The sequence below is a fragment of the Carcharodon carcharias genome, chromosome 12 (assembly GCF_017639515.1).
Source record: "Carcharodon carcharias isolate sCarCar2 chromosome 12, sCarCar2.pri, whole genome shotgun sequence".
Taxonomy (NCBI): domain Eukaryota; kingdom Metazoa; phylum Chordata; class Chondrichthyes; order Lamniformes; family Lamnidae; genus Carcharodon; species Carcharodon carcharias.
The window spans coordinates 135,522,093-135,546,731 of NC_054478.1; the positions used below are offsets into that span (position 1 = coordinate 135,522,093).

The following is a 24,639-nucleotide window of genomic DNA, read 5'->3' on the forward strand; positions in this document are numbered from 1 at the left end:
TGACCTGGAGCCACAGCCTTCTGACTGTGAGGCGAGAGTGCTACCCTCACGGTGAATGTGGAGCTGGGTAAGGTATTGCCTGAAAGAGAAGAAGCAGTGAGAACTAGTTAGGGGAGTGATATTGGGTTTGGAGATATACTAATTGATTGGTGCTGGGGCCCATTTTGATTCTACTCACAGAATCACAGGGTTGTTACAGTGCAGAAGGAAGTTGCTCGGCCCATCATGTCTTCATCAGCCCTCCAAATGAGCCATTCCCTTAGACCCATACTCCCGCCTTCTCCCCCTAACCCAAACATTCTTCCTTTTCAGATAATTCCCTTTTGAATGCTTCAATTGAACTTGCCTCCATCACACTGTCAGGCGGTGCACTTCAAACCTTAACCACTTGCTGCATGAAAACCTTTTTTCTCATAACTGGAATATAAAGCTATGGAGCTCACCTCAGTAATGGTGACTATGACAACCATCATCGATTATTGTAAAAACCCAGCTGGTTCACTAATGTCCGTTAGGGAAGAAAATCTGCCGTCCTTCCCTGGTCTGGCCTACATGTGATCCAGAGCCATGGCAATGTGGTTGACTCTTAACTGCCCTCTGAAATGGCCTAGCAAGCCACTCATTTCAAGGGCAGTTAGGGATTGGCAACAAATGCTGGCCTTGCCCACAATCCTTGAAAGAATAAAAAAAATTGCTTTTGCTTCTTCTGCCAATTACTTTAATCTGTTTCCTCTCATTCTCAATCCTTTCATGAGTGGGAACAGTTTCCCTCCCTTCTACACTTTTCAGATCCCTTGTAATCTACATGAATAAACTGCAGTCAGAAAAGCAATGCACATAGGTGAAATTTGCATACAAGACAACGATGGCTTGAGGGACGTTGAGTTTATGAAGGAGCCAAGGAACCAGAGAAGGTCTTGCAGTGGCAGAATCACAGCAGGTGAAATTTAGCAGAGATAGGACCAAAGTGTTTCAAATTAAGATGATGGACTGAGAACATTTTAAGTTAATGAATTGGTGTTTAACTTGTTCAAGGATAGACTGAAAAGTGGGAGCAAGAGAAAACTCAGAACTGATGCTAATGTTACCTCTAGGCTTAATTATTCTAATGCACTCCTGGCTGGCCTACCACATTTGACCCTCCATAAACTTGAGGTCATCCAAAACTCTGCTGCCCCTCTCCTTGCTCACATGAAGTGTTGTTCATGCATCATCCCTGTGCTGTCTGATTTACATTGGTTCATGGTCAAGCAATGCCTTGGTTTTAAAATTCTCATCCTTGTTTTCGAGTGCCCCCCATGCCCATGTTCCTCCCTATCCCTGTAATCATCTCCTGCCCCGGAGCCCTCCGAGATCTCTGCGCCCTTCTAATACTGGCTTCTTCAGCATCCTCGATTTGCATCGCCCCACTATTGGTGACCATGCCTTTCATTGCATAGGCCCTATGGTCTGGAATTCCCTCCCTGAACTTCTACACCTCTCTCTCTTTCTCTCAGATATTCCCTAAAGTCTACCTTTTTGACCGAGTTCTTGACCAGCTGCACTAAAATCGCCTTATGTATCTCCATGTCAAATTTGTTTTATAATGTTCCTGTGAAGCAACTGGGGATATTTTATCATGCCAAATGCGCTTTATTAAAGGAAGTTGTTATTAGCATACCTCGACATTAGAGTGGTATTTGACCAAAATAAACAGAATATTGAATTATCTATACTGCTAAATCAGTGGAACAAAACTTGTGATTATGTATTAAGTAACATTTATAAGTGGCAAGGCAATGACCATTTCCAACAAGAGAGAGAACATAACCAAATCTCTTTAGCTTTAGTTGGCATCATCATCATCAAGCCCCCATCATCAACATCCTGGGGTTGGGGAGTGAAGGCGAGGGGGGGTGGTTGATCAGAAATTGAACTGGAGCAGCCATATATATGTTGTTGCTATGAGAGTAGGTCAGAGCTTGGATATTTGATTAGCTCACCTCCTGACACACCAAAGCCTGTTCTCCACCTACAAAGCATAAGCCAGGAGTCTGATCGAATAATCTTCACTTGACCAGATGGATGTAGCTACAAGAAGATTATCCAGGACAAGACAGTCCTCTTGATTGGCACTCACCCACTGGCTGCAATATGTACTTCCTCTACCATTGGTGCTCTGTGGCTGCAGTGTGTACTATCTGCAGAATGCACTGCATCAGCCCTCCAAGGCTTCTTCTACAGTGTCAACCAAACCATTCACCAGCACTGCCTAGAAAGGACAGGAGGTGCATGGGAATCACCATCAGCTCCAAGTGACACACCATCCTGACCTGGACATATATTGGCTGTTCTTTCATGGTTACTGGGTCCCTGAGCTCCCTATTAAACTGTTGGAGCAGCTTTACCACATGGAATACAGCAGTTCCGAAAGAAGGCCCACCAGTACCTACTCAAGGGCAAGCAAGGGATGGGCAATAAATGCTGGGTTTCCTGGTGGTGACAACATCTCATGAGTGAATTAGAAACATGTTTGAACCAGTCTCCATGATGAACAGTGAATCATTCTGCTATTGGGGTGCAGATCAGAAATGACAGACATACTGAGTGCTGCAGAGTCTTTGAATTGATTGAAAACTCCACTTCAAAAGCACTTGAATAGCTGCAAAGCGCCATATATACATATAAATATATATATATATAATACACACAAACACTCACACACACTTGTGTTTTAATGCATGCCAGAAGTATGTAATTCTCCAAGGAATGTAGCATAATTAAAGTCTCAATAATGCATACTGCCTGATATTATGTTCTGCAATCAATTATGAATAAGCGAATTAGCTTGATTTGTCCAGTGACAATTCAGCATAAAAATGACAGGCACGGCTTATGTGTTGCATTGGTGGAGCCCAGGGTTGACTGTCTGAACTGGTGGGGATGGGGCGGGACGCTGAGTGCGCAGGTGCGGCACCTGCTTCAGCAGCCACCAGTCAAGATGTCCACAGTTAGGCTTTCCTGAGACAGAGTGCGGGGAGTGAAAGGGGAGAGGAGGGAAAGAGGGAGCGAGATGGGATCCAATACCGCACACCGACACCTCTTTGAGTAGGGAAAGAAGGAAGCAGTCGGTGGAGGAAGGAATTAACCAGCGAGAGCCAGAAAGGAGACAAATATGAATCATGAATCTCCCCGGGTACTGCTGTTTTTTGTCTCTGATCCTGTGCTCCAGCCTCCAGCCTTTTGGTGCAACGGGTATGTAAGGAAGGGATGGGAAGGGAAATCCTATGTAAATGCATTTTGAAAACGGAATGGTCATGTTGAAATGCAGTGCAGAATGACTAATGTGGGAGATCTGTGCAGTGCTGGTGGCTGAATGTTGCACTGGATGAGAGTGATAAGCATTGCAGATACCCTGAGAATTGCTCAGACGCAGAACGCGGCTGGAGTAGTGTTCGTGATTTAGTTTTAAATGTAATTTCCATCTCCACCACCCCCCACCCCCCTCTTTTCCCAGCACAAGTACAGGTATTTCTATTTGTGTGTAGGCTTTGGACTTATTGTAGATGGGATCGATGAGATTGCATCATTTGAAACAATTCTTTACAGTGAAATAAAAAATACAAGGGGAATTTGTCCCCTTAGCAACACGATCTCAAAATGAATTGTAAACATGAGGGGTTTTTTTTTGCTGCTGCAGTTCATTTATTGCATGCAGAAGCAAGTCGCCGATTAATGTGTTCCGTGCCTGGTTATCCAGTATTTCTTTATCTGCAATTGCCTGACATTGCAAAGTGAAAACGCCTTTCTTCTCTCTTCTTTCTCTCCTGCTTGTTGCAAGCAGTTATGCAGTTGAGCGGTGCTGACGGAGAGCCATTGGCAGCAGATGCTGGTGCAGCATTAACCCACAGCAGCAACACGACTCAGCGGGAGATAACGTGGCCTTTACGCTTGATCTATTACGTTCACGACGACAATGAGAGCACTTATCACATCCTGGACACCAAAGCCAGGAACCAGCAGAAGCACCATCAGGTAAGGAGGCCACAGCGAGCAAACCATTCAGTTTTCCTAATTTTTTGGGTGTGGTGGGACTACTTAATGTTCAGGTGGATGTGTATAGAATGAAAGTGCCTTGAGAATGGGAGACTGGTCACTGCAGTTCTACTCTCATTCAAAGGTTATTGAGTCCTTGGCATATGCAGCATTAATCTTATACTATTTTTATGGCTAATATTGTGATTTGCTGGTTAACCCTTCACCAGAAATGCACTGATTCCAGTGTTAACTTTGTGAGTTGCATTTTTGCACCCAGAGTCTAATTTAGAAATCCAAAGTTATTAAACTGTTGGCCATGTAAATGACAACTTGTATTTCATATAATGCCTATGGTGGTGTAGTGGAATGTCACTGGACTACTAATCCTGAGGCACAGGCAAATTGCCTGAGGATAGGGATTCAGATCCCGCCATGACAGCTGGTGGAATCTAAAATTCAATTTATTAGTAAATAAAATTAATAAAAAATCTGGCATTGAAAGTTACTCTTGAGTAATGATGCCATCATCGATTTGTTGTAAAAACCCATCTGGTTCATTAATGTCCTTTAGGGAAGGAAATCTGCCATCCTTACCCGGTCTGTCCTACTTGTGACTCCAGACCCACAGCAATGGGGTTGACTCTTAACTGCTCTCTGAAATGGCCTAGCAAGTTACTCAGTCATGATAGAATGAAAAAAAAGGTAGTAAAACGCCCCAAGGTGCACTTCAGAAGGATGTTTTACTCCGAGTCACATAAGGAGCTATTAGGATGGTTGACCAAAAGCTTGGTGAAAGGTAGGTTTTAAGTGGTGCCTTAAAGGTGGAGGAGAGGGACGTAGCTTAGGGAGGGAACTGCAGAGTTTAGACCACAGACAGCTGAAGACATGGCTGCCAATGGTGGAGTGATCCAGTCGGGATTCTCAAGGCCAGTCTTGGAGGAATTCAGAAGATCTCAGATTTGTAGGGCTGGAGGAGGTTACAGGGATAGGGAGGGGTGATGCTATGGAAGAATTTAAATACAGGGATGAGAATGTTTAAAATCCAGAGTTTGCCAGACCGGAGAGCCAGAATAGGTCAGTGAGCACCGGGATGAAAAAGATTTGGTGAGGTAAACGAATTGTGTGGTGTGATAGAGACCAGGATTTTTTTTCTATTTGATTTAGTTGAAATAAGCCAGAAGGGGATGGCTGTTAGGATGCTGTAGTTGAACTCCATGTCAAAGGGATGGGCAGAAGACAACTCGGCTGAACTTCCTGCTCCGGATAGCTATCCACTGACCTTCCTGGAAAGTAGCCATTTGTGGCCCATGGTGAGGGCACCACCAAACTGTGATAGCAAGAAAGAGTTGCATTTATAAAGCGCCTTTCATGACCACGGTTTCTTTTCAGTCGATGAACCTTTTGTGGCCAGTATTGTAATGTAGGAAACCTGACTCCAGTACGTTCATAGCAAACTCCCACAAACAGCGATGTGATGATAATTGGATCATCTGTTTTTAGTAATAAACAAAACAAAAACAGAATTACCTGGAAAAACTCAGCAGGTCTGGCAGCATCGGCGGAGAAGAAAAGAGTTGACGTTTCGAGTCCTCATGACCCTTCGACAGAATTTAGTAATGTTGGTTGCGGGATAGATATTGGCCAAGACACCAGGGAAACATCCCCTACTCTTCGAATAATGCCTTGGGATCTTTCACACACACCTCAGAAGGCAGTCGGAGCCTCATTTTAAGGTCCATTCGAAAAGCGACAGCTCCAAGTGCATCTTTCCACTGGTCCAGCGCTGGAGCATTGACCTGGATTTTGTACTAAAGTCTCTAGAGTGGGATTTGATCCCATGACCTTGTGACTCAGATGAGAATGCTACCAACTGAAGCTCACTGATCCCTGGGGGATTGTTTGTGGCCTTGGAAAAACACCTGAATGCCACCGGAGGGAGAGGACACTGTGGAAAACTGCCATTGTCACACTTTGGCCTAAATGCAATCTTATTTGATTGGCTGAGGAGACCTCACATCGTAGAATCTTACAGCACAAAAGGAGGCCATTCAGCCCATTGTGCCGGCTCTTGGAGACTTATCCAATGAATCCAACCCCTGCTCTTTCCCCTTAGCCCTAACTTTCCTTTTCAAATATATATTTAATTCCCTTTTGAAAGTTACCATAGAATCTGCTTCCACCTCCTTTTCAGACAGTTCATTCCAGATAGCAAAACCGCGCTGGGGAAAAAAAAATCTCCTCTCTCCTCTTTTCCTTCTACCAGTTATCTTAAATCTATATCCTTTGGTGACTGACCCTCCTGCTAGTTGAAACAGGCCCTCCCTATTTGGTCTATCACAACCCCTCATGGTTGTTGTTTAACCATTTCAGCTCACTAGTTGCTGACACTGGCCAATTTCCTTTACACAGGGCAACTGTTACGACTGCAGCCAATGTTATTCGCTGAACAAGCCAAATCCCAGATGGAAACTTGCCTTACTGATCATAACTTTTTTTTGCATTTGAAAACGAGGGGAAAACTACTGATCCCAGTAACACTTAGAGTTTTAAAATTAAAATATTTATTAGCAAGAAGGATAAAGAAACCTTAAACACACAAGATTAAAATTACACAGTTAAAACAGTCTTACAAAAACATTCCCCAGAAAACCCACTTGGTCAGAACACACAAGTAAACTACTTGGCAACTGCTCCCTTCTAGATTTTTAACCATAAAAATCCAGTAATCCCAAGGCAAAAAGTCCTGTCACTTTAGAAAAGGTATACCACATGACTATTCACTCTCTTCCACTCTGCTGTGGAAATCCGAAGGAACTTCAGAAACAGGCTGCTTTCTGAAAACAAAGACTTTTCTGGCTTGAGACTGGATGGCTGCTTCAAATTCACAACTTTTCTCAGCACAGAGCTGGTCTCAGGACATCTCCCCCACACAGCCACCTCAACTCAACTAATCATCTTTCCTTAAATACCCTTTTCCCCTTTTGATCTTAAAGTCCATTGTTCTGAGCACCTCTTTGAACTCAGTTTTTCCAAAATATAAAAACCTTTCATGTCTTCCTATTGCCTCCACTTTCAGGTAAACTAAAATTTAAATAATCTTCCCTTGTTTGCCTATGACACCTTTGTAAGCTGTGAAAGTCCCTAGTCATTCTAAATTCCCATTGAAACTTAACAGTTGAAAAGTCAAATTCTTATTTATCACCTAATACAAATTCTGAAACCCAACTATTTACTCGTACATCCAACTTCACCATAGCCTCTCATTACAAATGCATACATCTAACACCTTTACCTTTCATCTCTCTGCTCCCACAGACAAGCTTTACTAACCTTCCCCAGTTTAATTACACACACACGTGCACACACACTCACACATGCACTCACTCACAGCCTTCTTCACAGAATACACCATATTCCCATTAATATTTAAAAAAAACATCCATCCTCACACAATTGCGAAGGATGCTGCAACTCAGATTTTTTTGAAGATGGAGTTAAGATGCAGATCAGCTATAATCTAATTGAATGGTAGGAGTGGCTTGATGGGATGAATGGCCTCCTACAGCTCCCAAAACTCATTGCCTTTTCCATCAGGGAGCCTGGCAACCTTCAGCTCTGTTCATTATGCACGTTGCACATTATGCTTTCTGTCATATCTGCAACAATAGTATCAATAGTTTACTGCAATATTACAGTTAATGTATTTGTACATACGTTACATAGAATTATAAAAAATTACAATTCTGCAGTGTTATTTAAGAAATGTTCGTGTAAGTTATGGCTGATTGTTATTTATTTGCTGCAACATATATGATCATATTCAAAACTCTTTATTTCAAATATGCACAACTTGCATTCAATTCCATTGCTCTCTAAACTGCTTCCTATTTATTCCTGTTTGTAGAGTGTCAACGGACTGAAATTTGCTTCATTTTCTGGCCATTGTGATAGAATTCCAATGGGTCAAACTGGTTCCTGTTTACTCCCAAACTTATCTGGTCCCAAAGGTCCAAACCAAGCCCCGTTTTCTCCTGTTGTATGAATGAAATCAGACCCAGGGTATTCCCAATCTGCAAAAAGCAGTGAGTGAATCCACTTTGTGTTCATACTACTGCTTAGAAATTCAACACTTGACTTATAGCACTGGCTTCCTCCATCGAGCAATCCTGTCGTAGAGTGACATTCCTTGGAAGCGCTGATCAGGAACCCCTGGGCTGCTTTTCCCACTAAGGAATGGGCTTTCCAGATGGATGAGGAAGTTGTGTGTTTTCATTCCCACTTAAAGTGCTGGGGAATTGAAGGCTCCAAGCAGAAAATTGGCTCTCATACACCTGATTTACTGCTGCTGTGTACGATTCCGGAACCTCGGGTTCCCACTCGATGGGTTTACCGTTCCCGTTTTTGTATGATATTTCAAAGGATCAAACTGTTTCCAGCTCCGACTAGTAATATAGAAATCTCAATCCACCAAAATGAAATCCTGATTAGAGGATAAACTGCTTTTTAATCACTTAATTTTGTTCTTTGATAGTGTGGAGTCTTTGCAGCACAGAAGAAGGCCACTTGGCCCACAGTCCCTGTGCTGGCTCTTTGAAAGATTCCCCTGCTCTTTCCTTATGACCGTTAAAATTTCTCCCTTTTTAGAAAATAGAAACCCAATTCCCTTTTGAAAATTATCATTGAATCTGCTTCCACTATCCTTTTAGACAGTGTATTCCAGGTCAGAATAACTTACTGTGTAAAAAAAAAAAGTCTCCTACTTTTTTTGCTCTTGTTCTTAAGTCAAATGCCTTAAATCTGTGCCCTCTGGGCACTGATGCCCCTGCCATTGAAAGCAGTTTCTTTTTAATTGCTGTATTAAAACCTATCCTAATTTGGAATACCTCCTACCAGATCTCTTCTTAACCTTCTTTGCTTCAAGGAGAACAGCCCCAGCTTCTCCATTCTCTCCACGTAACTCGAAATCTCTCATCCCTGGTATCGCTCTGGTTATAGAGTTATTACCACACAGAAGGAGGCCATTTAGCCCATTGAGTCCATGTGGCTCTCTGTAAAGCAACCCAGTCAGTCCCATTCCTCCTCCACTTTTATATCCCCGTAGCCCTGCCGGCTTATTTCCCTCAAGTGCCCTTCCAATTTCCTTTTGAAATCATTCATCTTCTCCGCTTCCACCGTCCTTGTAGGCAGTGAGCTCTGGATCTTTACTACTCATGGTATGAGTTCTTCCTCTCATGCCCCACCCCTGTACTTCTTTCCCAAACCCATAAACCTGTGTCCCCTGGTCCTTGTACCCGTGAGATAATGGGAACAGCTTTGCTTTGTTGACCTTATCTAAACCTGTCATGATCTTGCACAGCTCTATCAAGTGTCCCCTCAAGCTCCTTTGCTCACATCTGGAACCATTCTGGTAAATCTCCTCTACATCCACTCCAAGGCCTTGATGTTCTTCCTAATGCCCATAATGGAATGTAATACTCCATCTGGGGTCTAACCAGTGATCTATAAATGTTTAGCACAATTATTAGACTTAACAGAGTCACGCTATACTGTTGACTGACTATGAGCCAGGAGACAAGCAGGCTTGGTTCCCTCATCCATGTTGAGCTAGCTAACCTCATCGAGGTCAGGGTGTGGGACTGCTGCAGTTCATCTCAGCTCCACCTCATTCCCTTGGGTTAGGGAGGAAGATAATGGTGCACTGGTTGCCTTAAGTTGCTGGAAAGTGTGACTGTTGGACAAAGCCAGTATGTGGCCTGGTTGCTACAGTACCCATAGTTTGAATAGAGCGCTCGCACTTGGTCTCTGGGTTCACTCTTTGACGAAAGCCCAGTTGAGAATGGTTTCTGGGGAGCTGTTGTGCATCTTTACCTCAGTGTGAGATAGTGATTTCAAATGGGAGGAGAAACTGGGGCCAAGGGAGAGCATCCCTGTGTTCAGAATGAATTGCTGAATATTTGTAGCACGAGTAGTGGCATAAAGGTTTGCAACTGAGAATTGACACAGGTTATAGAAATTCTGGATCTTACTCGAAGAAAGATCTGCTTTTATATACTATCTTTCAAGATCTCAGGACGATCCAAAGCACCTAACAGCCAATGAGGTACTTTTGAAGTGTAATCGCTGTTGTAATTTGGGAAGCACGTGACCAATTTGCGCACAGCAAGATCCCACAATGAAGTGATAAATTACTAGATAATCTGGTTTATTGATGTTGATTGAGAGATAAATATTGGCTAGGGCACAATAGCAACCCTATTTATATAGCATCTTTTAATATAGTAAAACAATTCAAGGCACTTCACAGAAACATTGTAAGTAAATATAATGACACCAAGCCACATAAAGAGACATTAGGGCAGATGGCCAGAAGCTGAGTGAAAGAGGTAGATTTAAGGAGCATCTTAAAAGAGGAGAGAGAGGATTAGGGAGGGAATTCAGTTTAGGGCCTAGGCAGCTGAAGTCACGGGGTGATTAAAATCAGAGATGCTCAAGAAGCCGGGATTCTGGGGCTGGAGGTGATTACAGAGATAGGGAGTGGCAAGGCCATGAAGGGATTTGAAAATAAGGATGAGAATTTTAAAATCCACGCATTGATTAACTGGGAGTCCATGAGTACAGGGGTGGTGGGTGAACTGGGCTTGGCACGAGTAAGGGCACGGGCAGGAGAGTTTTGGATGACCTCAAATTATAGAGGGTAAAATGTGGGAGGCCTGTCAGGAGTGGGTTGGAATAGTCGAGGCTGGAGGTAACAAAGGCATGCATGAGGGTCTCAGCGGTAGAAGAGCTAAGGCAGAGACAGAGTCGGACGATGATACAGATGTGAAAATAGGCAGTCTTAGAGATGGCACGCATATGTGGTCAGAAGCTCACCCCGGACTCGGATACAGGATTCAGCCTCTGACTGTTGCCAGAGAAAGGAATAGAGTTGGTGGTTGGGGAGTTGCATTTTGTAGTAGTTTTCCCAATATTTTGTTGAAGGAAATTTCTGCTCATCCGGTACTGGATGTTGGATAAGCAGTCTTTTTCCTTTATTCATTTATGGGATGTGGGCGTCGCTGGTGAAGCCAGAATTTATTGCCCATCCCTAAATGCCCTTGAGAAGATGGTGGTGAGCTGCCTTCTTGAACCGCTGCAGTCCATGTGGTGTAGGTACACCCACTGTGCTGTTAGGGAGAGAGTTCCAGGATTTTGACCCAGCGACAGTGAAGGAATGGGGATATATTTCTAAGTCAGGATGGTGAGTGACTTGGAGGGGAACTTCCAGATGGTGGTGTTCCCATCTCTCTGCTGCCCTTGTCTTTCTAGATAGTAGTGGTTGTGGGTTTGGAAGGTGCTGTCTAAGGAGCCTTGGTGAATTCCTGCAGTGCACCTTGTAGATGGTACACACTGCTGCTATTGTGTGTCGGCGATGGAGGGAGTTAATGTTTATGGAACTCTGATAAATAAGCAACAGTGGAGGAGCTTATAAAGGTGGTGGTGGGGTAGAGTTGTAGGTTGTCAGCATACATGTGAAAACTGACATGTTTTTGGATAACATCACCAAGGGGAAACATGCAGGTGAGAAATAGGAGAGGCCAAGGATAGATCTTTGGTGGCTACCAAAGGGAACGGAGTAGGAAGAGAAGCCATTACTGGTGGTTCTCTGGATACAATTCAATGCAGTCTCATCCAGTTGGACGACAGTGGAGAGACACTGGAGGAAATATGGTGTAGTTGGTCAGTCTTGTCAAAGGATGCAGACAGGGTGCGAAGGACGGGGAGGGAAAGTTTATCTTTGTCACAGTCACATAGGATGTCATTTGTAACTTTGATAAGAGCCGTTTTGGCACTGTGGCAGGGGCAGAAACCTAGGCCTGAGTTTCACGCTCCTCCGCCAGTGGGTTTTTAGGTGAAGGGGTGTGGGTGTAAAATTGAAGGAACGGGATTCCCTCTAGGTTTGCCCCCACCCCGACCTCCCAGCGATTTTACGCTGGGACGGGCAAGGCCTCGGAAGGGGTGCCTGCCCTTGCCCCAGTTGAGGCCCTCATGTGGCCAACTTTTGGCCACTTGTTCATTTCCTGCCCAGCCTCAATTTTCAGGATGGCGGGAGGGTTGACCTTGTGTGGGGGAAGCCCGCAAATGAACAGGTTAGGCCTCGGGCAGGAAGGGGGTGGCAGGGGCGCCTCCATCAGGAACTCCCTTCTGACTTTAGGCATCCCCACCCTCCTTAAGGCCCATTGGCTGCTAGAACTCCGTCGCTCCCCTCCTGGCCCCTTCCCCCGACACCCCACTCACCCACTTTCCACCCCTCCCAGGGCTTCCCTACCCTCCTCGTCCTGGGACCCCCAAAAGCTACCTTGCCGTCCGGTCCCGGGACTTAGTCCCTGGCATGTTTGAAGCACTTCCTCTTCTGTCCACTGCACCTCCTGTTGCTGCGGGGACTAGAGAGCTGCTGGCCAACCGGATTGGCTGACAGCTCTCTGAGGCAGGACTTCCCCCCCCCTGACTGAAGGGTGGAGGTCCCCGCCTGCAGCCACGTGATGCTCACTTGAGTGTGAAATGGCTGTGGGGCAGTCACCCCTGCTGACTTCTCAGACAGGGGAAAGGGAAACCCTGCCATCCGAAATATTCAAGCCCTGATAGGAGGGATTCGAACGGAGCTCTGGGAAAGGAGTTTGGAGGTGACAGCATAGAAACTAGGAGCAGGAGTAGGCCATTTGGCCCTTTGACCCTGCTCCACCATTCATTATGATGACAGCTGATCATCCAACTCAATAGCCTGCTCCCGCTTTCTCCCCATATCCTTTGATCCTTTTCACCCCAAGAACTATATCTAACTCCTTCTTGAAACCATACAATGTTTTGGCCTCAACTACTTTCTGTGGTAGCGAATTCCACAGGCTCACCACTCTCTGGGTGAAGAAATTACTCCTCATCTCAGTCCTAAATGGTCTACCCCGTATCCTCAGACTGTGACCCCTGGTTCTGGACTCCCCCACCATCAGGAACATCCTTCCTGCGTCTACCCTGTCTTGTCCTGTTAGAATTTTATAGATTTCTATGAGATCCCCCCTCATTCTTCTGCACTCCAGTGAATATAATCCTAACCGACTCAATCTCTCCTAATGTGTCAGTCCCGCCATCCCAGGAATCAGTCGAGTAAACCTTTGCTGCGCCCATGCAAGAACATCCTTCCTCAGATAAGGAGACTAAAACAGTTCAAGGACTTTGGAGAGGAAAGGAAGATTGAACAGCGGATGGTAGTTTGCGAGGATGGAAGGGTCACACGATGAGGGACAGTACCTGAAATGAGAGAGCCATGAACAATGTCAGCTTGCATGGCGACCAGGAGGAGAAGCTGGGTGGTCAGTGGAAATAGGAGTGAGGAAGCAGGAAATGGTTTTCAGGGACAAAGTGAGCTTAAGGGCCCTTCCCTGCCCAGCCTCAATTTTCAGGTTGGCAGTAGTAGTTCAAAGGCAGGGAGGATGTCCAAAGATAAACTGAGTTTAGGCCTTGGTCCGGAAGTGGAGGGGGTGGTAAACGCCTCCATCAGAAGCCTCTTTTTAACGTCGGGCGCTAACCCCCCCCCCCCTGCCGAATGCCTGGCCCCTGCAGGTCCTCCCTTCCCCCTACCACCCTCTGCCCACCCTCCTAGGCCTCGCCTCCCCTCCCTGCCCTGAGACCCTCACACTTAGCTGCTCCTGGACTCCTAGGACTTAGGCTCTGGGGATTGTTTTCAGCCCCAGTCCGCTCCGCTGCAGCTTCTGATCTGATTGGCCGGCGGCTCTCTTAGGTGGGGACTTCCTCCTGGGAGAGGGGCAGAAGTCCCCGCCTGAAGCCAATTTACGCTTGCGGAGCGTTAAGTGGCTCCAGGGCAGGCAGACCCCTGCCGACTCTGGATGGCAAGAAGGGAAACCCCGCCGTCCTAAAAATCCTGGCCGAGGTGGGGAAAAAACTGGGGAATGATGTGAGTTCACGCCTGGGGCAGGGGGTGGGGCTTTACAGGATGTTTAGTCCAGTGGACTAGGGGAAAGGAGGGAAGCGGCAGAGGCAGCTTATTGAATTGGTCTCCAATCTCAGTGACAAAGCACTCCAACTTGTTGGTGGTGGTGAGGAGACGGGGTTTCAGAAGACAGTTTGCAGCGGAGAAAAGAAGCCGGGGCTCTCTTGGCATTCCAGTGTGATCCTGGAATATTAAGCCGTTCCTGCAGGTGGGACCGGGACCCAATAGTGCTTTAAGGGGACCAGCCACATCTGGCGGGGAATGACTAAACCAGTTTTCTGCCACATCTGTTCAAGCCTGCGACCCGTTGGGCTTCAGGGGGCACAGGTGAGGGTCAGACTTGGGGGTGTGTCCAGGGTGAGAGAGAAAAATGTCTTTAGTGGGCACAAGGCGAATTCCTCTGCTCTTCAGAGCAGCACCACAGGATCTTTTAGGCCCACCTGAGAGGGCAGACGGCCTTAACAAGCAGAAAGTGGGATTTCCACCCCTCAATGGAAGCAAATACCACCCTCGAGAGCTGCTGTCCAATCTGATTGGCCCAGCTCTGTCCCGCCTTAGGAACATAGGAAATGGGAACGTGAGTAGACTATTTGGTCCATCGAGCTTGTTCTGCCATTCAACTAGATCATGGCTGATCTTCTATCTCAAAGCCATTTTCTTACATTATCTCCATATCCCTTGATATTTTTAATATCTAGAAATCTGTTGATCTCTGTCTTGAATGTACTCAATCACTGAGCCCCCACAGCCCTCTGGGGTAGAGAATTCCAAAGATTCACCACCCTCTGAGTGAAAAACTTCCTCTTCATCTCTGTCCTAAATGGCTTACCTCTTATTCTGAGATTGCCGCCTGCTTCTAGACCCACCCCATCCCAGTCAGGGGAAACATCCTTCCTGCATCTGCCCTGTGGAGCCTTGTAAGAATTTTGTACACTTCATTCAGTGCCAGAAGGGAGCATTGGGGCTGCTAGGACTACAAGCTGTTCCATGAAGAAGATTGATGGCGACCGGATCCAGTTAAGTCCTGGGCTTTTTGGGTGGGGAGGGATTGGGCAACCCTAGGGATGGAGGTGGTGGTGGTGGGGGGGGGGTTGCGAGTTTCGGAGGCTAGGCAAGGAGGCACAAATTGGCAACCTCAATGGGCCTAAAGTTGGGTGGGCTAACCTCCCCACCCCCCAGCCCCTTATTATGGGGACTGGGTTGGGGGTAGGCTATCCATCCATAATATCATAGATGTCCCCCACTGAAAACATGCCCACCAAGGTGGTGAGGGGGTGGGGGTGGACGGAGGCAAGGCCTTAAAATCCAGCCCTACGTTACAATGATGTTACTCCTTCAAAAATGGTTGTAAGGAGCTTTGGGATGTCCTGAGGCCATGCAAGTTGCTACATAAATACAATTTCTTTTTGTCTAAGTATTTCCTTCAGTGGTTTCCTATGGATTTGCTTTTGCAGGACAACCAAGCACCTTAATTTCACTGGGGGCGGGAAGGGATTAAGTAAACTGTCAGTGTGCTAGGGAGGTGTTAGACTGAACAGTCAACTGTGAGACTTCAGTTCCACCAGTGTGGAAGCAACCTGCAGTCAGGATGATGAATTGATCTCTGTTGAAGAGTCTCACTAAAATGGCTTCCACTTTAGCACTGAATTGACATGACCAATCGAAATGGCAGCCCAGAAGAACGGCCCTTGGCGATGATGTAATCGGAGTGAAGCATTCTGATGCCCACCCCAGGAAGTGTTCCGTTTCTGATCTTTCGCCAGGCAGCCATCTTGAAGCCGAAAACCTATGCAAAGGGTGGCGGAGGACTGGTGGGAGTGATTCAGGTATTTCCTGCGATAACATAACTAGGACATTTCAGGGAAATAAATTCCCATTTATTGCATTCTCAGTATTCCAGCAGGAGAGTAAATGGTCCATTTTGAATGTAAAAATAGAATTTCATCTGGTTTCTATCTTTGCGGAACGGATAGTTGACATTCAAGGGCCAAAGGCATCCAAATTGCATAGTCCATTGCGGGGGTGGGGTGGGTGAGAGGGGTGAAACTGTTGATAGGGTAGCAGTCCCGAGCTGTTAGATACCAGGAGTGCATTTTGTAGACGTAAACAGCAAATGCTCTTAAGTGATTAACTGATAATCATGTTATAACAGGAGATCTCCGAATGATTAAATTCATAATTCATTTCTCAGTTACATAACTTCAGTTTCACACTCCACTTAGCCCAAAGTGTAGAAAGTACACTTGCTAAAGCTATCCCTGGCCTCTGAGAAATTGGCACAGCAGATTTTAACCGGTTTACATCCGTGACCTTGTTTCAAACCTGTCTGAGAGTCTCTGTCTCTGGCTGTAAGGTTACTGGAGTGCTTGGACAGTTTCCATCTCAGTCCACGAGGGCATTAATCCATATTTGCAAATTGGCATTTTCACCTGGAGAGACTACAAGGGAGGCTCATGTGAGGAATGCCCGTGCCATGCTGTAGGGTGGTTGTTGGACACTACGAATGGGCATTTTTCATGCTTGTAGATGGTGGCACACATTCCAAGGCAACTTCTAGAGCGTAATAGATAAAGATTAACACCAAGTCGAAGGAAAAGTCATTGGTACAGATAGCCACAAGTTTGGCCAAAGAGTTAAGCTTTGGCTTAAAGGAGGAGAGAGAGGCCGAGAGGTTTAGGCAGGGAGTTCCAGAGCTTAAGGCCTAGATGGCTGAGGGTTACCAATGAGAGGGAGTGGAGTTGCACTTGAGCAGGCCTTCCCAAACTTTTTCCCACTGTGACCCCATTTTGACACTGGAAAATTGGCTGACCTCAGTGCGGTGGGAGGTGAAGACTGAGAGTTGAGAGGGGGTGTTGGGGGGCCACAGAGCTGTGTGGGGAGGGCTTAGAGCTGTGAAAGCCAGATTGGGGGTGCGGGGGGAGCTGGTGATTGGAGGGCCGGACAACAATGTTTATTCCCCCCACAATTTTATGGGCTCTGTGGGATACAGTGATCGGGCCTCAGAGCTCACTTCATTAGGCCGCACCCACTGATACCAGGACTGACCCACCAGAGTGAATGCTCCACAAACACCATTGCTGCCTCAGAATAAAGGGAGCTCAAGACCCCAACTGCGCCAACTGTGGCCCCACTAGGGACAGAATTGGCGGAGTGCAGAGATTTTGAAGGGTCGTAGGACTAGAGGAGGTCATAGAGATGGGGGGTTGAGGACAAGGAGGGATTGGAACGCAAGGATAAGGTTTTTAAGTTTGAGCCTTGTACAAAGGGTTATAGCAGCAAATGAGCAGAGATGGAGGCAGAGACCGGCAATATTCCAGAGATGGAAGGAGGAGGTGTGGTGGTGGAGGACAGGACATGGGGTTGGAAGCGCAGCTCAGGGTTGGCTGGACCACCAAGTTCAGTCTGGTTCAATGTGAGGCAGTGGCCAGGGAGGCCTGAAGAAGGTGAATTGGGTGTGGTTTTGATTCAGGGGGACTCTGAGCGAGATGTGGTCTGGAAGGGAGGTATTTACTGTGGGGTCAAGGAAGGCACTGAGGGGGATGGAATTGGTGATGAGGGACCAGTTTGTGGAGGGGACCGAAGAAAGGGCTTCAGTCATCCTAATGTTTTAATTGAAGGGAACTTCGGCTCACTGAGGACTGGATGTTGGACAAGCAGAGTGACAAATCAGAGGCAGCTGAGTGGTGGTGGTGAGAAAGAGCTGTGTGTCGCCAGTGTTATGTGTCGAAGCTGCCATTGTGTTTTCGGACGTGAATATTTAAAACCAAGATATGCAGTCCTTAACCACGTACAGCACAGAATTTCAGCATCTGAAACTCAGAAGGTGAACATTTATATATCCCAACGTCAAATCTTTAAACTCAATAAAACGCTTCCCCCTTTTTCTCAAATGTGGCCTTTTTTTTTAGTGTCTTAACTTTGTTTTGTATTTTAATTTTGTTTTCATTTTGAAATAATTCATTTTGAAAATCTACCATTGTTGTTTCCTAAAAATTAAAAGAACATGTTTCGCCTTTGGGTCAAAGGACATATTGCGTGCGTTGTTGTAAATGTAACATTGTGAACACTTGATTTGTACAGGGCAGAACTATTTTCGTCAGAGTTTGTATTTGCCCTCGTTCAACCGTACCATCCAATCTGCAGAGGTTTCGCTTTCTCAAAACGTTTCCCGCAGATCACAGTTAAGAAAATTAAAAGGATAAAGCAATCCAAGGCTTACAAATCCTACCACTAAACCAGTGTATGAACCTTAAAGTAGACATTCTTTTAGCCTGAAGAAGGAGCATTGGGTGTTGCTTTGATTCAGGGCGACTCTGGGCAGTGTGGGGTCTGGGAGAGAGATATTGATTGTGGGACCGAGAGAGGCACTGACTGATCTTGTTCCGAAAGGAGATATTGATAATCCCACTGGCTGGAAAATTCTGGCTATTGATTCCGGAGATCATGAGAGCCATCGACTGTAGGGGCTGAAGGAGGCAGTGTGGGACCTTATAGGAGGCATTGATTGTCGGAGACGGAGGGCAGAATTTTATGGCCCTGTCACGGCGGGGGCAGGGCCAGAAAATGCGGCGGGCCGTTCACAAAGTTATTGACTTCGGCGAGACTGGAAAATCCCGCCATCAGGAGGAGCTGGAAAATTCTGCCCAGAGGGAGTCTGCAGGAGACATTGATTGCAGGAGAAAAAAAACAAGGATTATCAGAGTACAAAAGAGACTAATTCCTTTTGTCTGTTCCTCTCTACAAATTCTCTTGGGTATTGGTCTCTTTTACCATTGCCAAACAACCATGAAATGCTTAAAAACTTCTCGCTCACTCCCCTATTTTAAACCTACACCCTAAGACATGATACTTGGGTTAACCACCTCAGAGTTGAGAGTTCTGGGCACCATACCTCAGGAGGGGGTGCAGCTTAGATTCACCAGAATGACACCAGGGCTAAAAAGGTTAAGTTAGTCAGCCAGTTGCATAAACTAAGCTTGCATCCCCTTAAATATAGCAGATTGAGGAGTGATCCAATTGAGTTTAAGACGTTTCAAGGATTTGATTGGATAGACAGAACTATTACCTCTGCTGGGGAGGTCTAGAACGAGGGGGCTTAACCTTAAAATTAGGGCTGCATCGTTCAAGGGTAATGTCTGGATGCACTTTTTCACAAAAAGTGTAGTGGAAATCTAGAACTCTCTTCCCCCAAAAAACTGAGGCTGGGCGTCAATTGAACATTTCAAAACTGAGAATGATCGATCTTTATTGGGTAAGGGTATTGTAGAGATGTACTACCGAGAGGCTTCCTTAGTTGAACAACAAAATTTATTTATAGAGGCGCAGGCCTCTCGCAAGTCTACAATATACACTCTAGACTAGGAAACCTCCACCTCCTTATAAGCTTCCCCATGCTCAGTGTTGATTGGCTTTTCTGACCATGTGACCCTTATTTGGTTAGGCTGACCTTAAAGCAACAATTGCCACATCCCTTCCCCTTTAATTCCTAGTTTTACATTCCTTATTTACACAAATTACTTTATACGGGTGAATGGAAAGCAATATCAGAAATCATAGAAATAATCACACTGGCACTTTGTCATTAATTCAGATTATGCACTTATATAGAAAGGCCTAGCAATTACAAATCAAGTCGGTGAAGGGGTTTTCTGTTCTGGGTAGAGTGGAGTAATTCTACAGCCTGAGGCGCTCCTACAGGAACTGCAATAACGGGTACCTCTTTTGGCACAGGCAGTTGATCACGATTTGATTCAACGGAGACATCAGTTATGTCTAAAACAGGTCGATCAGGTACTTCGGTGCTTACGGGTTCGATAACATTCCTTGGTGGTAACACTGACTGTGGAAGCGTCTCCCTGCTCCTCAGATGATTCACGGGTATATAAACAATCCAGCGTTCCACATCTACTTGGTATGAAAGGGGTCCGGTCTCACAGACAATAATCCCTGGGATCCATCTTGGAACGCTCCCGAAGTTTCTTACATATACGGCTTCATCTACCATAAATTTCCGGGCTCCACTATGCAAATTGTGGCTTTTTTCTGATTACCTTGGTTCTCCTCTACCCTCCCTGGCAAATTTGGAAATACGAGGTTCAGTCTCGTTCTGAGACGATGCTTCATAAGCAGATTTGCTGGTGGAAATCCCATTGTTGCGTGTGGAGTCATGCAGTAGCTAAGAAGGTAGCATCACATTTTGGTTTCCAAGGTTCCTCCCAACAATTTTTTTAGTCCTGACTTGAAAATTTGGATGGCTCTCTCAGCTAGTCCGTTTGATGCTGGGTGGTAAGGCACATTTGGGATGTGTTTAATGCCGTTTAGATTGAAGTTCTGACATTCAGCACTTGTAAATACGGCTCCATTGTCTGATTCAATGGCTTCGGGCATTCTGTGAGTCGAAAAGCATTGGCGTTACCTTTCGTTGGTAGCTTGCGACGTAGGTGATCTCACCTCAAAAATCTCCATCCATTTTGAGTGTGCGTCAATTATAAGCAAAAGAAATTGTGCCTAGGAATGGACCCGCATAGTCTATATGGATCCACACCCATGGTCAGCCAGGCCATTCCCAAGGGTGTAGTGGGGCTGCGGCTGGCAACTTTTGTTGTGGTTAGCACTGTTGACGGTGCTTGATTAACTTCTCAATATCTGCATCTATACCAGTCAACCACACATAACTCCTGGTGAACATTTTCATTTCATAAATGCCAGGATGAGCACTGTGTAATTCTGTTAGAAGCAGTTCCCTGCCTGGTACAGGAATGACTACTCTTGCTCCCCAAAGCATGATGCCATCCTGACAACTCAATTCATACTTGCGGATAAAAATGGTTTTATTTCCTCGGAGACTGGCTCATTTAAACATCCTGTGAGTATCTGGGCTCTCACTTTGGACAGAAGCGGATCTCGATTGGTTCAGTTCCTGGCCTGCTTCACGTAGACAGGTGATGTGTCTAAAATATTCAATGCAAGGAAGATTTCTTGGGGTACAGGAGTATACGAGATGCTTTCTTGCAAGGGTAGGCTGCTAAGGGTGTCTGGGTTCGCTATGTGTATCCCAGGTCAGTGCTTGAAAGTGTATTCATAGACAGACAAAAGTAATATCCATCACTGAATTCTTGCAAATGCTTCGCCAGGATAGCCTTGTCTTCTTTGAAAAGGCCCAAAAGCGGTTTATGATCAGAGACGACAGTAAAGTACCTGTCATGTAAGTATTGGTGGAATTTTCTTTCCTTCTCAAACTGTGAATAACCTTTCTCGGTCACTGAGAGGGTTCTTGATATGTAATCTATTGGCCTCTCAGAGCCATCGTCCATTTCATGGGACAATACTGCACCAACGCCATATGGAGAGGCGTCACGGGTCAATATCAATTCGTTAGATGGATCGAAGTGCACTAACAAGGTTGGGGAGTGCAGCAGTTGTTCTACTTTGTTGAAGGCTGCCTCCTATGGAGCCTTCCAGGATCAACAATGGTGCTTCTTCAGCACTATATGCAAGGTGCCAGTGCAGTCAAGTTGGGTAAAAATTGCCTGGAGTAGTTTACCTTCCCTAAAAATGATTTGAGTTTGGTGATGTTTGTGGGGGAAGGTGCCTCCTCTACCACCTTAACCTTCTCTTCCTCAGGGTGTAATCCTTGTGCGTCTACGCGATGCCCCAGATAGGTAACCTCGGTGGCTTGGAAAGTGCATTCCTTTTTTAGGCAAACTCCTGCTTCCAGAAATCTTTTTAATACCTCCTCCAAATTTGCTAAATGCTTGGCCTCTGTCGAACTAGTTATGAGGACATTGTCAGTGTATACTACAACCTGCGATTGCTCTACCATCCTTTGAAATATTGCACTTGCTGAAGACATGCCGAAAGGGAGGTGCATATACTGGAATAGGCCTTTGTGTGTGTTTATTGTGTTGTGTTATCTGGGACGTGTTATCTAACTTGAGTTGCTGGTACACGGGCTCATATCCAAATTAGTGTAGGATTGACCTCCTGCCAGCTTTGCGTACAAATCTTCAATTCTTGGAATTGGATATATATTCAACTTGGCGGCCTTACTAACTGTTGGTACGGACAGTCTTATCCGGTGTCAGTAGGGGGACAATAAGTGCTGCCCATTCCGAAAATTGAACCGGTTGTACGATGCCTAATTCCTTCAACCTGTTTAACTCAGCATCCACTTTTCTCTTAAAGCATATGGTACTGGTCTAGCTTTAAAAAAAAATCAGGGAGTTGCTCCTGGTTCAACATAAATCTTGGCTTGCAAGCCTTTGATTTTTCCTAACTTGTTGCGAAAGATGCTGTCATTTTTTAAAAAAACAATTCTAGCTGTTCTCCTGCCCATACTTGAAACATTTTTGGACCAATTTGATTTGATTTCTTTTAGCCAATCACGGCCCAGAAGGCTTGGTCCTTCCGTAGTCACCATTATCACTGGGAGCTGGGCTGACTGCTGCCCATAGCTCACAGGTGCCATGGTGGTGCCTTTTACTTTTATGGCTTCTCCCGTGTAAGTCTTCAACTGGGCAGCAGTTCTCTCTGGGCTTAAGGGTTGGGTACCTTGTCTCAGGTACTGAAATGTGTGCTCACCCAGCACTGTGACTGATGCCCCTGTATCCAACTCCATAACTAGAGACTTCCTGCTTACGTGAAGTGTGACTGTAATAGGGTTTGCCTTGACTGCTTTAAAATTAAAAAGAGAGTGACTATCAGAATCAGTTATTTCAGGCTCTTTCAGATGTACTTCTAACGTCTTTGTTGGCTGGTTACTTGGCACTCTGGACTTAGCTCTGTACTGCTTTATCTAATGGCCACTTTTGTGACAGTAATAGCTCTCGGCCTCCTTAAATCTACATGTTTCAGGAATGTGGTTACCCCCACGTCAGTAACACTTCAACTTCAGGGTTGCTGTCTGATTGCCTCCGGTATATTTTTTAAATTTCTGGGTGATTGGGAATGATTCCTGCTTTGTGGCTGCTTCAGCGATTTGGCGCCATATCTGGCTGCGCTAATTGATAAACGGTGCCATTTTGCAAACTCTGTAGCTCCTGTGAATCTTTTTCAGCGTTTTCCATGGCCAGCGCTATCTTCATTGTTCGTTTGAAATTTATATTGGCTTCTGCCAGCAATCGATGCTGAATGGCATTGTTGAGCACGCCACAAACTAACTGATCCTGTAGCATGTCTTCAAGGTCACTTCGAAATCACAATGCTCTGGCAACTGTTTGAACTTCACAATATAAGTTGTGATCGAGTTGCCTGGGGCCCTCACCCTGGTATTAAATTTGAATCTTCACATAATGACGGATGGTTTGGGCTGAAAATGGCCTTTCACTAAATCCACGAGCTCACCGAACGATTTGGGGTCGGGCGCGCTTTGGGCTGTGAGACTGCAAATAAGGTTGTAGGTTTGACTCCGGCAGTTGCTCCAGAGAATTGCTTTGCGCTTTGCCTCCTCCCCTATTATATATTTTTTCTTTCTTTCCTGTTTTAAAATGAGATACTCTCAGTTGTGGGGCGAGAGCCAGTGCCAGGATCAATTATCCTCGTCAGATGAAGAGGTTACTACCAAGAGGCTTCTTTAGTTGAACAATTAACTATATTTACAGGGCTGCTGGATTAGTTGCCTGTTTCTAGCAAGGCTACATTACACTCTCCCAGGATGGGAAAACTCCACCCACTTAAGAGGTTCCCCATGCTCGGTGTTGATTGGTTGTTCTGACCATGAGACCTTTACTCATTAAGGCTGGCCTTAAAGCAACAATTACTACAGGCATTGAGGAAAAAGGAACCAAGGCAAGTAGATGGAGTTAAAATATCAATCAGCCATGCTCTAATCAAATGGTGGAGCTGACTCGAGGAGCTGAATGGCCCCTCCTGTCCCAATCTGAGACAGAACCTTGCTGAGAAAGAAAGAACTTGCATTTCTCTAAGCACCTTTCCCAAAGCGCTTCATATCTAACAAAGTACTTTGAAGTGTAGCCACCAGTGATTTGTATGAAATCTGGCAGCCAATTTATGCACAGCAAGCTCTCTCGAAGAACAAAGAGATGTGACCAGATCAGCTGTTTGTGCTGCTGAGGAAAGAAAACCAAAAATTTCTGATCGGAGTCTGGATCTCCACTGACTAAGCCAGTCAGCCTTTAAACTACAGGACAATGGTAGTGGGAAGTTCTGTGTAATTCCTGAGGTTCAGTCCTTCTAATTGAAGCCTGTTGATCTTTTTCAATGCTTTGGTATGTGCCAGGAACCAGCTGTTGCCAGAGAGCCTGTCACTTTGGACAGCTTTTGAGACCTAAATGCTGCCATACTCTATGCCCAATGTCTTCATCTGTGTCCTTCCTGCATAGTTCTGCTGCTAGCTCTCTGATCAACCCATTTACCCCGTTGTGGTCGCCTTGTCGGCTGTGACTCAGTGGGCAGCACTTATGCTTCCGAGGCAGAAGTTTGTAGCTTCAAACCCCAAACTTCGGAGTCTTGAGCACATAAGCTATTGGAGTGCATTACAGTGCTGCACTGTCCGAGATGCCATCCTTCGGATGAGGCATTAAACCAGAGCCCTGTCTGCCCTTTTAATTGGCTGTAAAATATTCCATGACAGGAGAACAGGGTAATTTACCTGCCCTGGCCAATATTTATCCTTCGATCAA

At 45.6% G+C, this 24,639-nt stretch overlaps 1 protein-coding gene across 7 annotated transcripts in view; it reads left to right on the forward strand.

Moving 5' to 3' along the window:
• The first annotated feature begins 2,962 nt into the window (after positions 1-2,962).
• Positions 2,963-24,639, forward strand: part of LOC121284769 (disintegrin and metalloproteinase domain-containing protein 23-like) — a 178,647-nt gene continuing 156,970 nt past the window's right edge. For all 7 annotated transcript variants that reach the window (XR_005944537.1, XM_041200356.1, XM_041200355.1 and 4 more), the window contains exons 1-2: positions 2,963-3,234; positions 3,824-4,014. Coding sequence is in view for 6 of the 7 variants with exons in the window: in XM_041200356.1 (XP_041056290.1) it covers positions 3,162-3,234; positions 3,824-4,014 (264 nt within the window). In the remaining variant the exon portion in view is untranslated. The remainder of the gene's footprint in view (positions 3,235-3,823; positions 4,015-24,639) is intronic.